At 44.0% G+C, this 14,598-nt stretch overlaps 1 protein-coding gene across 3 annotated transcripts in view; it reads right to left on the minus strand.

Moving 5' to 3' along the window:
* mdfic (MyoD family inhibitor domain containing) overlaps positions 1-14,598 on the minus strand; it is a 44,861-nt gene that overhangs the window by 17,725 nt on the left and 12,538 nt on the right. For all 3 annotated transcript variants that reach the window (XR_006026472.1, XR_006026471.1, XM_042079034.1), the window contains exon 4: positions 8,396-8,671. Coding sequence is in view for 1 of the 3 variants with exons in the window: in XM_042079034.1 (XP_041934968.1) it covers positions 8,396-8,671 (276 nt within the window). In the remaining 2 variants the exon portion in view is untranslated. The remainder of the gene's footprint in view (positions 1-8,395; positions 8,672-14,598) is intronic.

Below are 14,598 nucleotides of genomic sequence, written 5' to 3' on the forward strand. Positions count from 1 at the left end.
CTCATCTTTTGCTACTGGGAATGTCTAACCGTTCCAGGATACACAAATACGGGTCAGCTTAATGTAGGCTAGTTTACCTCCCAGCGTTAAACTCAGTGATTACGAATACTTCACAACTTGTATAGTAAAGTGACATTCGATGAAGATATTCATGAAATATTTACAAAGGCTCGAGAGATTAAATTAATGGTATCCAGGTTACACAAATACGGGTCAGCTGAATGGCTAGTTTACCTTTGCGATTGTTGGACTTTTATTTTGACAAGTTGTCATCATTCTGTCTTCCACATTTATCCATTCAGGTTTGGTATGAATGTTGAGTCATGTCTCATGAAACAGTCATGAATGCTTTATGTGCAGTTTATGACAGCTGCTATGAATGTGTTATGAACTCACCCGTCAAGTAAAGTGTTACCAATAAAAGTCCAACAATCGCGAAGCAGCATTGCTGTTTTTGTTCCAAACCTCTTACCTGATCAAGTCACATCTGAGTCAATGGGCTAAATATTTCATGAACATCTTATGAAATCTACATCTAATGTCACTTTACTATACAAGTTATGAAGTATTCATAATCACTGAGTTTAACACTGGGAGGTAAACTAGCCTACATTCAGCTGACCCGCATTTGTGTAACCTGGAATGGTAGGACATTCCCAGTAGCAAAAGATGAGAAATCATCTGGAAAGTTTACTTGGATCATAAAACAAATATGTTTTTATGAAGCAAAAATTATTTGCTTGACCATGTCTTTTTGGCACTGGAGTAGCCCATTGACTCAGATGTGACATGATCAGGTAAGAGGTTTGGGACAAAAACGGCAATGATGCTTTGCGATTGTTGGACTTTTATTTTGACAAGTTGGCATTGTTCTGTCTTCCACATTCATGACAGGGTCGGTATGAATGTTGAGTCATGTCTCATGAAACAGTCATGAATGCTTTATGTGCAGTTTATGACAGCTGCTATGAATGTGTTATGAACTCACCCGTCAAGTAAAGTGTTACCGTGTGTTTCTATGCAAAAGGGACCACACGCATGCATTACATGTCCAGCATTTGAGTATGGCCATATGTTTTTCCGGGATTCTGTCTGTCTGTCTGTCTGTCTGTGTGTGTGTGTGTGTGTGTGTGTGTAAAAGAAGGATGAAGAGGAGCAGGAGGAAGAGGAGGAGCGATCAAGGCGGAGAGGAAACTCAGGGGCGCCGAATTTCCACTTTTTTTTTTCGGTGAGTTGATTAGCGGCTTTGGGAGGCATAATGGAGGCATTATCATGCAAACGCACATGGGCCTGATCACGCAAAGCTGATTAGCAACGTCCCTGAGATTTCTGGCTGGCAAATTGGCGTGCTAATGCCCGACGCTTCTGTCGCCACTGATTAACATTTAACCTCCATCCAGACCCTTTCGATGTAGCCACACGGCAGGAGGTCAAAATTACCGTTGTTTCCGCTGACTTGTAGGAACAAAAAAATACCCTTCCTGAGTTTTTTCTGTATGAGGCTAGAGTTCCGTTTTTTATTCTCTCATAATGACCGAGGTACACTAAAGAAACCAAAGGAAATCAAAAAATGTATGTTCAACTAAATGATGGATTTTATAGTCGTAGGTCCCAGAGCTTCAACAGTGATGATGATGATGATAATGATGATGACGATAATGATGATGACAATGATATTGGCCTCACTGCCCATACAATCAAGTCCTTTTTAATTTGTTTGGGAACCCTCATTTAATATAGATTTACATGAGGTTTGGCTTTGAAGCACCTCGGGTTGCTAAAATGCTCTAATAAGACCATGACCGTTGCCTCAATTCATCAAAAGCCAAACAAAAGCAGAGAAAAAAACACTAGAACACTACAGGCAATAAGTGCATGCGCTAAGCCTTCATGTCATCTACATCCAAGGCGTCAACAAAACAGCCGAAAACTAATTAAGCCGGGACTGACTGGTGGATTGTAAAAGTCATGTGTGTTTGCGTTCGCGGACACAAATGCTGTGCCGATATTTACATCTGTCCCGCAATCAAAGTGTGTGTTTTAAAAGGCCTGAGGAAACCAATATTATGCACACTGTTTATAGGGCAAATCAATGGCAGGCAAACACACAAGACAAGCTGATGTTAACACAAGAGGGAGTCAGCTGAGTCCACTCCACTACTGCATGGTATAGAGTCACACAGAAGTGTGAGCAGTGAGAGGTTAGTGAGAATGACACGGCGTGTCGCGTAACTTAATCTGATGAAGCGTCCAATGGAGAATTTACAGGGGCGTCGTGGCGAGATAAAGACCCCCCGTTGGAAACAGAGCCAGCTGAGAGTAATTCATTTAGTGCGGTGGCAATGATATTACACCTGTTCCTGGCCAGAGCCCATGGGAGCCAATGCCTTATCAGATAAACACACACAGAGAAGAGAGAGAAAGAGCGAGAGAGAGAGAGGAGAGAAAGAGCGAGAGAGAGAGAGAGAGAGAGAGAGAAAGAGAGAGAGTGAGAGAGAAAGAGCGAGAGAGAGAGAGAGAAAGAGACAGCAAGAGAGAGAAAGAGCGAGAGAGAAAGAGAGAGCGAGAGAGAGAGAGCGAGAGAGAGAAAAGAGGCTAGAAGCAAGCACATCCACACAACACATAAACACACACATACACAGAAGGGGCGCAAAAGACAAGAGCGATAGATCAGGAAAATGTCATTACAAACAGCTAATCAGAACACTTTCGCTTTATAGATTGAGACAAATGGACAGAGGAGAGAGAGGTAAAGACTGATGATTGAAGAGGAAAGGAAATGAAAGTAAGAGAGGGGGATAGAGAAAGATGCAGGAAGGAATGAAATGAAGAGAGGGGGATAGAGAAAGATGCAGGGAGGAATGAAATGAAGAGGAGGAATGGGTGCGGCCAGGACGTAAGACTGCAGGATTCTCATGTTTGATTAATCAAAGTGATATTTTTTCATTACAAATGCTAGCACTGACCAGTGGTGTTCCAATGTGAACTTGAAACGCAATGCGGTATGTGTGTGAGTGTTAGTGTGTGTGTGTGTGTGTGTGTCAGATAGTTTCAAAAGTAAAGTATGAAACACATCTGATTACTGCAAGGGGAAAAAATAGTGACGAGTAAATGAATATGCTTAGCGTGATATGATGAATATTTCAACATCGAAGCCCCTGAGAAACCCGCACTTCTCCAGGCTATTGAGAACTCATTAGACCAAACACATGGGGTGTTGCACTTGATACTTATGGATGCATATCATTTCAATGTAAAACAGGACTGCTGTTCACAAACAACACTACATGAAACCAAACCCCATACCCTGCTTGTCCAAAAATGCTATGAAAAAAAGAGGATACACTTGAACACAGCTGAATAACTTTCAACACTGACACAGCCCATTGCTACAGTAGGCTGTATCTAAACATACATGCTCACACAAACCCCCACACTCACTTCCCTATTCTGTTGGATATATAATTCATTGCCGGCCATTAGCTCAAGTCTCGGGGAGTCATGCCTCATACACACACATGCACACACATACACAAACACACACACACACACACACACACACACACACACACACACACACACGTACACACACACACACAGGGGGCAGGGCACAAGCGAGCAGTCGGACGGACCAAGGCACTCCAAAGGGCCAGTATCGGCTCTGCATAACTGCCCACATGAAGGAAGCTGCTGTTGCCTGGTGCGTGGTGCGTGTTCATGTTTTATGTCAGGCGATCTCGCCGGACGACCAGAGTCGGCCGGCTGGGCGGGGCCTGGGGAGATTGGTGCGGCAGCTGGGGAGGAAATGGCCAGAGACATCTGGAAAACTGGCGAGGGCCCACATCAAAAAGAGGAACAGCCTGACATAAAACAAGCTGGAGGAGGCGATGCCCCGAGAGCTGAGAAAACATCCAAATTAAAGGGGGGGGGGGGGTGCAGGATGGGGTGAGAGAAAGGAGGGAAGATGGAGGGAGGGAGGGAGGGAGGGAGGAGGCTTTAAAGAGAGAAAGCCGCTACTGACAGTGGAAATGTGAAAGAGATGGATACAAATTTCTGAGACAGGCAGAAAAGAAACTTTTGAGTGATAGACAGGCAAATAAATGTTGAAAGTACACAAGAAGGCAGATGAACCAAATGGAAAAAAAGGGCAAGCATGAAAGCTTTCTTTGATTTTTATTCAGACGTGGACTAAAAACCAACTCTCTGTCTCACACACACACACACACAAATAAAGATATATTTACAAAGCTCAAAAGGTCTTCACCTCTTCAAAAAAAAAACCAAAGCTTCCAATTTACACGTTTTTTTTTCCTTCTATCCAACAGGCTTGCTGTTATCATCACTTTGTAACAGTGCCAACAACATGAGCCACCCCCAAACACACACACACACACACACACACACACACACACACACACACACACACACACAAACGAGATCCCCTGAGCAGAGTTCTTGTAAAGCTTTATTCTTATGTTTTCCGAGGGCTGTTTAGGAGCTAATTTCACAGGCAAACAGATTATGGTAATCCATGTAAACACTACATCACAACAGCTTGCTGTTCTCCAGTGGGAAATAAACACTTGAACGCCAGCATATTGATTCACAGATTCAATCCTACAAACAATTCAACACAAAAGCTCTTTTCTGAGAGGCCTCGCTAAAGAGAGAAAAGCTTGGTGTGTCCCCCCCCCCTTCTCACATCCTCACTGATAAAGATGTGGAACATGTGATGCCTTTAAAGATGCAAGCCTTGGGTTTATAAAGTCTGCTCTGAAGGAAGACACCTTTGCTTTGTACTCACATAGCTGTTTTTTTTTTTTTTTTGTCTCCGACAAAACAATATGTTTACTAATTACAGAAAGCACCAGAACTGTTTGTACACAGGTATTAGACATCAGACATTTTTTTCATGCCAGAGTTGTATTCAATAGAACACAGAAACAAGCAAGGCCCTCGAGTTAAAAGTACATGCAGAAAACAATTCAACTTTGATTGTACAGAAAAAGAAAAAAATACAATTAAAAGTGAGATATAATGACACAAGATCACTAAATATAAGCATTCACTCATTTTAGCAGCAAGCCATGTACTATCTACCAAGACCTCTTGTGATTAAGATGCCCATACAGAGAAACAGACATGAAAGCCAGCAAAAAAGAGAGGAAAGAAAGAGAGAGAGAGAGAGAGAGAGAGAGAGAAACCTGGAGGTGTCTGATTCACATCACAAGCACAGGGAGGTAGAAGTAATGAGGGAACACTGTTAGAAAAGGAGGTGAGGAGGAGGAGGGAAAATGGCGAGAAGAGAAGAAAGTACGAGCGGAATATGAGAACACTAGATAAGGATGAAAAGGGGGTAGGGGGCTGTATAGATGGGCAGGGTGGTGGGCTAAGGTAAGGTGTAGTGTAGTGTTGTGAGGTGTTGGGGTGAGGTGGGGTAGAAAGTCCATCCAGCAGAGGGGTTGACACTTAGTGGGCTCCTGGCATGCCGGTGCCTTGTTAAGAGGTCGCACCTTGGTGACCATTACCGCCGGCGCTGATGCCACATTCATTACCCCATGCTGCTTGTCATCTCACAAGACAAACCCCCACCAACCCCACTCCACTGCCCCCCAGTATCAGCTGGGCTCCTCTGCACTATTTCAGGCAAATAAGAGGTTGCACTAAACAGGGAAATGCACCAACATCTTCTGTTCCTTTTGTTGATGGTGGATATGCACTTAACATCTTCTCATTTGCTGAAAATGTGTCTGTGAGAATGTGCTAAACATTAATGTGCAGAAGTATGTACTGAAGAGGGTTTGATTAAGACTCTTCTCATCATCCTGTAAGAGATTGGTGTACAACAGACTTCTTTGCAAAGAGGAGTGTATACTTATAACTAGAGGCATACAATGCCTCTTTTATCCTATTGAAGATACATACAAACCACCTTCCTCCCTTCCTCTTTTAGTTAAGAGAAATGTATACTATCATCTGAGTGGTGAAGTATCTGTTTGATTACTTAGAGATCTTACCAACTATGTATGCAAGTGTACAGTAAGTATTCACATAATTTATGGAGAGGTCTCGGTCATTAACGTTTATGACTTGTTTATGACATGTTCATGACAGTGTCATGCCACTGTCGATATTGTCAAGTAAAGTGTAACCGCGGTCTCTTCAACAGGACACATTAGCTGTTTTTAGACAGAGATCGCAAAACATTCACGGGGAGAAGAGACGTCTTTATGCCGCATCGTGTGTCTACAAACGAGGCGAAACATTTCCGGCCTGCTGTGTCTGTTCACATACAATACGGCATTTTGGGGAGCAAGGAGGCAGGACCAGCTAACAAATTAAAACGTGATGTGCATCAGGGGGCGTGTAGAGTGATAGATGTAGGCCTATAACGTATGCGTGGGCCTTCAGATGCAGCAGTCAGGTGTGTGATTTACAAAACAATGGTGGGAGAACCGACTGCACTTTGGTTAGCTGCTGTGCACATTTTTAGTACCCTACAAATTCGAGTGAAGCTGCTTTGGATCATAGTGCAGTACTATGTGTTGATGCTTAGAATGTTGGATTCTTGCGATCAACGTCTGGCTGGGTGGTTCATGTTCTTGTGTTAGCAAATGACCGTCTGTGTGTATCAGTCTGTATAGGTAAGGTATTCATGTGTGCCCATGTGTTTATAAATGTAAATGTTTCCACCAGTGCATGACTGACTTTTGCATGTCCACATGGTGTCCATGTGTGTAAGTGGAGCTGCTAGTAGTGCTGGGCGGTAAGACCAAAAATGTATATCACGGTATTTTTCAAAATTCTTACGGTTTCACGGTATATGACGGTATTTTTTTACCATGCATAATCAGATGTTCACAGCATTTTCTACAGGTTGAGAGAGGAATTGCTGCAGTACATGGATGGTCTATTTTACTGTCATGATGTAGAATAACTACACACTAGTGGAAATGCAGTTTTGCATGGCCCCAGAAAATTATGCTGTTTACAAAGAGCCACTCATGATTCTAATGAAGAATCTAATCAGAATGCAAAGACAATTGCAGTCAAAATACAGAAGTTTTACTGTGCAAATTTCCCAAACATCTTGTATAAAACCAATACAAAAAGTAGTGCAACTTGCAATAATTATACTTTTTTGAAAATGATACAATTTAAAATAAAACCTCTGTTAATATGCTTACTCTGTCAAATAGGCCTATCAGAAATGTATTGTTATTGTGTGGTTTACATGACGTTAGTGGTAGGCTAACGTTAACTTCATGTGGATGTGGATGTCTTCTTAGCCTGCCATGAGCTTCGGTTCGGTTCGCTAGGCAAAACATTAACAAAAAAGTTTGTTTTGGTGCACTGATGACAGTCAGGATCATTTCTAACTAGCCAGCTAGTATTGCTCAGTGCATGTCTATAACACGCTTTACTTGCTACCTGGATAATTTCAGCGAATATTCTTAAGGTGAGATGAATGATAAGATCATTAAACTTCACTGTGTTCGGTGGGTTGCTAACTAACGACATCACCTACTAGCCAGCTACAGCTGTTGAACAATCTCAATAGAATTTTCGTGACGGTCAATCCTTTTCAATGCAGTATCCCTTAACATTTTTCCTTAACTAAAGAAACAATTTAAGGTATTATTTCTGTGCAACACCCTTAAATAAACCCCTTACCTAAGGAGAAAATTAAGCCTTAAGGGTCATACTTCAGGGGAAAACTTAAGGTGTTTTGTGTTTACCCTCACTATGCCTCGCAGTGGCACCATGCGTGCGTGTGAAAAAAGTCCCGTCTGAAACACTGTTGCGCGGCGCAACGTTCCAAACGTTGTGGAATCAAATACACCGGTATGGCGGTATATTAAAAATTCATATCATAACGAAAATATACACCGGTATACGGTGTGAACCGGTATACCGCCCAGCACTAGCTGCTAGCTGTATGTTTTGTGTGTATGTAAGTTTGTTTGTGTGTGTAATCACATGTACAACTCAAAGGCTTGAGTGATCCAGACGAACTTTGTGGTTGTGTGTGTGTGTGTGTGTGTGTGTGTGTGTGTGTGTGTGTGTGTGTGTGTGTGTGTCTGTGTGTGTGTGTGTGTGTATGTGTGTATGATTGTGTGTCTCTGTGCTTATGTGTGTGTGTGTGTGTATACATATGTGTGTGTGTGTGTGTGTGTGTGTGTGTGTGTGTGTGTGTGTACATTGTGTGTATGCTTATGTGTGTGTGTGTGTGTGTACATATGTGTGTGTGTGTGTGTGTGTGTGTGTGTGTGTGTGTCTCTGTGCTTATGTGTGTGTGTGTGTGTGTGTATACATATGTGTGTGTGTGTGTGTGTGTGTGTGTGTGTGTGTGTGTGTGTGTGTGTGTGTGTGTGTGTGTATATGTGTTACACACCTTCTGGTGACGAGCCAGGCTTGTGTGATCCGGTGGAGCTGCCTTTGCTTTTCCGGCTGCTGTCCGAGTTGACAGACAGGCTGGAGCGGAGCTTCCGCTGCATCTTCTGCGAGACGGGCGACATATGCTGCTTCCGGGGCTCCACAGCAGCCGTGGCGCCCGGCCGCGCCCCGCCATGACCGTTGCCCATGGCGACTGGCAGGCCATTCTGAAGCCTGGCGGGGTCTCCCTCACAGGACGACGAGGTGCTCAGGGGAGGCAGGGGCCGAGGCTGAGCTGCATCAGGAAGGGAGTGAGAGGGATGGCTTAGAAAAGCATCTTGATCCACACACACACACACACACACAAATAACGATATGCCGTATACACAAATATATGCATTCACCTCTCTTGATGTCTGCACATGGGAACTGTCTAATTAACTCACAAACACACAATGACAAAGACACAAGTGTTCTCGCATTTACATACAGTGCGTCCACTTGATATCAATTGAAAGGCATTAACTCTGGGAAGCTACTCATACAGTTTGGAAAAGAATGACCCAGCACTTCCAAGTTCTCTGTTTTGAGTGCAAACTTGAGTATCATAAAGACTGGATTGAGAACATATGGCAAAGCTACTCAGTGGGTAAAGTAACTGAGTTAAATATAGAGATGACATTTAAAATCACAGCACACTACTTTTTTTTCTATCATTTTTATGATGTAACATTAAAAATGCAATTGATTCCTTTTAAGCTGTAAAATGAACTGGGCTTAACGGTGAAAGATTTTGGCAGGAAAACCAAAATGACCCTTAACTTCCTTTTCAAGAGGCTAAAAATAGAGCAGTACTGATACTACCTAATAATTGTGGGGAGACACAAATGACTTTAGGTGATTCTAACAAAACAAAAAAAGACACACAGCATCCCATAATTGAACTCTGTCCCCTGAGGCAAATGACCCCACACATCACAACAGCATACAGACCACTGAGCCCTGACAAACATAGAGTATAAGTATAGTATAAGTATATATACTCTTTTGATCCCGTGAGGGAAATTTGGTCTCTGCATTTATCCCAATCCGTGAATTAGTGAAACACACACAGCACACAGTGTACACACAGCGAAGTGAAGCACACACTAATCCCGGCGCAGTGAGCTGCCTGCATCAACTGCGGCGCTCGGGGAGCAGTGAGGGGTTAGATGCCTTTCTCAAGGGCACTTCAGCCGCGGCCCACTGGTCGGGATTCGAACCACCAACCCTCCGGCTACAGGTCCTAAGTGCTAACCAGTAGGCCACGGCTGCCCCCATAGAGAGTGCAGGTGTAGCTCATCTTGCTCATCTTCCTCCTCCTCCTCCTCACTCTACTTCTCCAGAGGTATGAATTGGCAGCGAGAAAAACTCACCACCAACGCATGCTCCTTCAGTCCATTACAGTTAATGCAATTGCCTGTGTGTGTGTGTGTGTGTGTGTGTGTGTGTGTGTGTGTGTGTGTGTGTGTGTGTGTGTGTGTGTGTGTGTGTGTGTGCTTTGTTTGGTGTACGTGTGTGTGTGTGTGTGTGTGTGTGCATTGTTTGGTGTGCGTGTGTGGGAGTGTGGGTGCCACTGTGTGTGTGTGTGTGTGTGCATAGTATCGTATGCAATATGATGGCGTGTGTGTGTGTGTGTGTGTGTGTGTGTGTGTGCATGTGAAACAGAGATGGTAGGTCGCAGCACGACATCTATCTGAGAGAGGAAAAGGAAGAGGAGAAAGAAAGCTAAAAGGAGGTATAGAGGAAAGAGAGAAAGTGAAAGACAGAGAGAGAGAGAAAGAGAGAGACAGAGAGAGAGAGATGAGGAAATGAGGAAGAGGAAGAGGGGACAGGTGCCTATTCAGCTCCACTGGGATCTCCACATTGCCTTCCATCTGCGTCAGAAATAAAAAAAGACAACGCGAGCGACGTGACATTCTGAGCAATCTCTGAATTATTCATTCCAACCCCACCTCATTCTTATCTCTTCATTTCTTCACTTTTCATTTTTGCTTCTTCCTTTCTTTCCTCTCCATTTTTTTTTTTTTTCCTTCTTCAACATTTTTCCACAATCTCGGCACTTTGCCCGGTTCATGAGGAGACACACACGGAGGCGGAGGAGAGAGCAGAGGTAGCCCACTCTGACGGCAATCACAGGCAAACTTCAGTGACGGCTCGTCCACGCCTTCATTTGCCATGAACTTGAACTTCTCTAAAGCAGAGGTGTGAACATTCAGCTTTTTTTTCTTGCCGCCTTTTGTGTGCATGTGTGAACGCATGTGTTGGTGTATATGTGTGTGTGTGTGACTGTGTGTGTGTTGGCATATGTGTATGGGAAAAGGTGTGCATCCAGATGTGCGTGAGAGTCTATCAGCATGCATATCAGTGTGTACTTGTGTGTATGTGTGTGTGAGTGTGCGCGCGCCTGTGTGTGTGTGTGTGTGTGTGTGTGTGTGTGTGTGTGTGTGTGTGTGTGTGTGTGTGTGTGTGTGTGTGTGTGTGTGTGTGTGTGTGTGCCTGTGTTCAACTGTGTACAATTACTGTTAACAAGAGAAGGAAAATCCAGCCCACAGCTTTTTAACAATAGCTGAGCCTGGGAGGCCCCTGACATGGATGCAAATATTAAACAATGCAATTAAGAGTAGTGTCTCTGAGAGTGTGTCTCTGCAACCAGCAAATCTGTCAAAATTGGATAACAAAAACCTCCACAAACAAAAATACTGACTTGTGAGACCACCTCTCTTCTGAGACCAAATTAGACCGACTGGCGTACAGAAGAGGGGCAATTGAACTTGCAGCCCTACACTTCGCGCACTACCCACCTTGAATGACAAAGCCCAGATAGGCACAGCAACAAGCACTGCACAGGAATCATAGTTTGGGTCTGTGTGTGAACCTCTAATTAACTCAAGTTGACAAAAGAAAGTGCACACATTCCAAAGGGCATCCCATGTTACAGCCGAGATTCCTAATTTACTGCGGAACGGATTCTTGAATGTGATTCACAAAAAGTCGCCTGTCTATTAGAACAGCTCGTACAAAGCAATTGTTCAGCGATTCTGTTTGTAATCTCATTGCATTCCATTATCTACTGTTCATCAAACTGCTTTTTCTATGTTCTTCCCCAAGCTCATTCTCATTTCTCCTATGCTCTGGTCATGACCTGTCCTGCGTTATGCCAATGATGATGCTTCTGGAGGAACAGAGAAGAAGGAGAAAGGAAGCAAAAGAGCATGCAATGTATGCCCAGTCAATGCCAATGTGAATACGTTCTGTATCTGTATTTGTTGTAATGTCATATCCTATAATGATTGCTTTGGTATAACAGTACAAGTGCCTATTTCTCATGTCAATAAAGCAACTTTTGAAATTTAATTTAAGAGAAAGAAAGAAAGAAAGAGAGAGAGAGAGAGAGAGATAGAGGAAAAAGGAATGTTTGAAAGGGACAGTCTAGTCAAGCTTTCAATTTAGGAAATATACATGGTTATTTAAAAAAACACCACATAAAAGGTAATGTGCACAAGCACAGCAGTTTCGGTTCCCAGTGGTCTAGAATTCTTGAGAGCAGTGCAGCAGGTTGTATCCATGCACAAGTGCACACACACACACACAGACACACAGACATACACACACACACACACAAACTCAAACATACAAACATACACCTACACACACAGAGACACAGTCCAGTGTCAGGCCCCACATTCGGAGACCTCAGACCACTGAAGTGCCAACAGACTCAGCTTACGAAACAAGCTCCAGAGAAGAAAAAAAAAGAGAGAGTGAAATCCAGCCGCAATAGTTACAGCTCTAGCATAGTTGACAGACTTCCAATAGACAAGGCTGCTGTATAACCAGCCCACCCAAACAGAGAGAGAGAGAGAGGGAGAGAGAGAGAAAGGGGGGGGGGGGGCAGAGAGAGGGGGGGCAGAGAGGGTGAGAGAGAGAGAGAGAGAGGAAAAGAGGTAGATTAGAGCCTTACCACACAGAGATACGTAAACAAGTGACGCTCCCAGCATAAAATAATTACAAGCTATTAAATGGAAACACTTGTGGTTAGCCACAAACACTTGCATTTCATAAAACGGGGGCAGGAAAAACACACACACACACACACACACACACACACACACACACACACACACACACACACGCACACGCACACGCACACACACACACACACATACAAACTCACACACACACACACACACACACACACACACACACACACACACACACACGCACACACACACATACAAACTCACACACTACCTGGCAGGTCACGTCATTAGAAGACCTTGATCGTGTTCTTTTTGCCCTCCGCTGGTATTTTTATAATAGATATCTCTTTCAGGAGCAGGCGTCGGGCCACCTCTGGCTCTCCTCAAGCCGTTGGGTGCTGTGCATTTGTGGCTGTGTGAATAAAACATGGTACCCCCTCTGCACACTCTGTCAAACACATCAGGGTGGGAGCCGGGGATGAGCGGTTCTTGACTGTCTAAGCAGCCTGCCCAATTTGGTCGCCGGCATCTCTGACAAGCACAACCAACCAGCTACCCCCGCACCCCCACCAAACCCCCCCCCCCCCTAGACTATCCCGGGAGCATTTTTAAAAGGCCAGCGCGTGATGGATTCCTGAAGAACACACAAATATAATTGCCATTTGTCACCACGGCTCCCTCTCCACGAGGCCACACAGGGGACCTCAGATCCGGAGCATCGAGTTGAGGAGGTGGGGGGGGGGGGGGGTGCAGGCGTTTCGGGATGCGCTACGAAGCTCCATATGGAAAACTGTGTATAAACACTATGCCCCCGCCACCACCGCAGAAGACAGCAACACTGCTACCTGCCTTCCAAATTCCCAACTGTCTGCTTCCTTGTGTCACAGAAAATAGGTCCATAGGAAGAGTTTACAATTGTACCCCGAAGACTCAGATAGGGGACACATTAGAGACCTCCCAGGAAGGAATATGTAAGGATGTCAAATCAGGAAGGGGTATAAACAAGACTCTGGGAATAAGTCAGAGCAAGAGGGGGAGAGACAGATGGAGGAGAGAGAAAGGGTGTGTGTGTGTGTGTGTGTGTGTGTGTGTGTGTGTGTGTGTGTGTGTGTGTGTGTGTGTGTGTGTCAGAAAGAGAGGGAGAGATGGAGAAAGAGAGAGAGAAGGTGAATGTGTGTGTAAGAGAGAGAGAAAGAGATAGTGAGACAGAAAGAGAGTGAAAGCAGAGTTTATAACCAGGACAAACTCTAATTTTGTGAAACTGTGTGATGTGTGAAAGGTGGAAAGTACACAGGTGGAGAAGCAGGGGGATATATTGTCACAGCTCCACTCGCTTCAATATTTCATCCCTGCACTGCAGAGTGCAGACATGTTTGCCGTGGTCCATTAGAATGTCCATCACAGGAAATACTGTAATTCACATGTCACGTCATGCCATCTAGCTAAACAGAACAACCCCACTATCTGGCAGAGGCAAACTATTATTACCTGTTTCAAAGAAGAGAAAATAGGACAGGAATGACTGAGAGGTCCAGACAATCATAGAAAAGCACACATAACCCCATACCACAGGACCCACATGTGGGTGTGTGTATGTGTGTGTGTTTTGTGTGTATGTCTTTGTGTGCACGTGTGTGTGTGTGTGTGTGTGTGTGTGTGTGTGTGTGTTTGTCATTTCTCAAATGAATCATGATAGTCCCCTCTGCTGAGGGATTTGATATGCTCAAGGAGTCAAAATTGCAGAGCTCTCTTTCTATTTCTCCTAACACCATGCTGATACAACCCAAAATAGATAGGCTACATCTGAGCAATGGAACAAACTGGCTAAAATGAAGAAGAAAAAATAGTTTCCCCCCCATATTATTATCATTAGACTAGTAGGTGATTCAAAAGTTATGCTTTTCCTTCTGAATTGTAAGGAAAATAATTAGCAGTGCTTGTGTGTGATGTCATTTGTTTATCTCCGGGATTGGGGATATAAATATATAATGAATACATATTTTATGGCTTCTTGGGGCCTGCCTACCTAGCCTGATTGAAATGCTAATTTGCAAATGTGCACTGACCTACCAAGAGAGCACCCATCATGGAATAACACAGCCCGGGGTAGCATTTCTCCTCTTCACAAACACCAATGGCATGGTTCTACCTTTCAATCCGAGGGGATATATATATACATACATATTTTTTTTCTCATTAG

Source organism: Alosa sapidissima, chromosome 22, assembly GCF_018492685.1.
Source record: "Alosa sapidissima isolate fAloSap1 chromosome 22, fAloSap1.pri, whole genome shotgun sequence".
Taxonomy (NCBI): Eukaryota; Metazoa; Chordata; class Actinopteri; order Clupeiformes; family Clupeidae; genus Alosa; species Alosa sapidissima.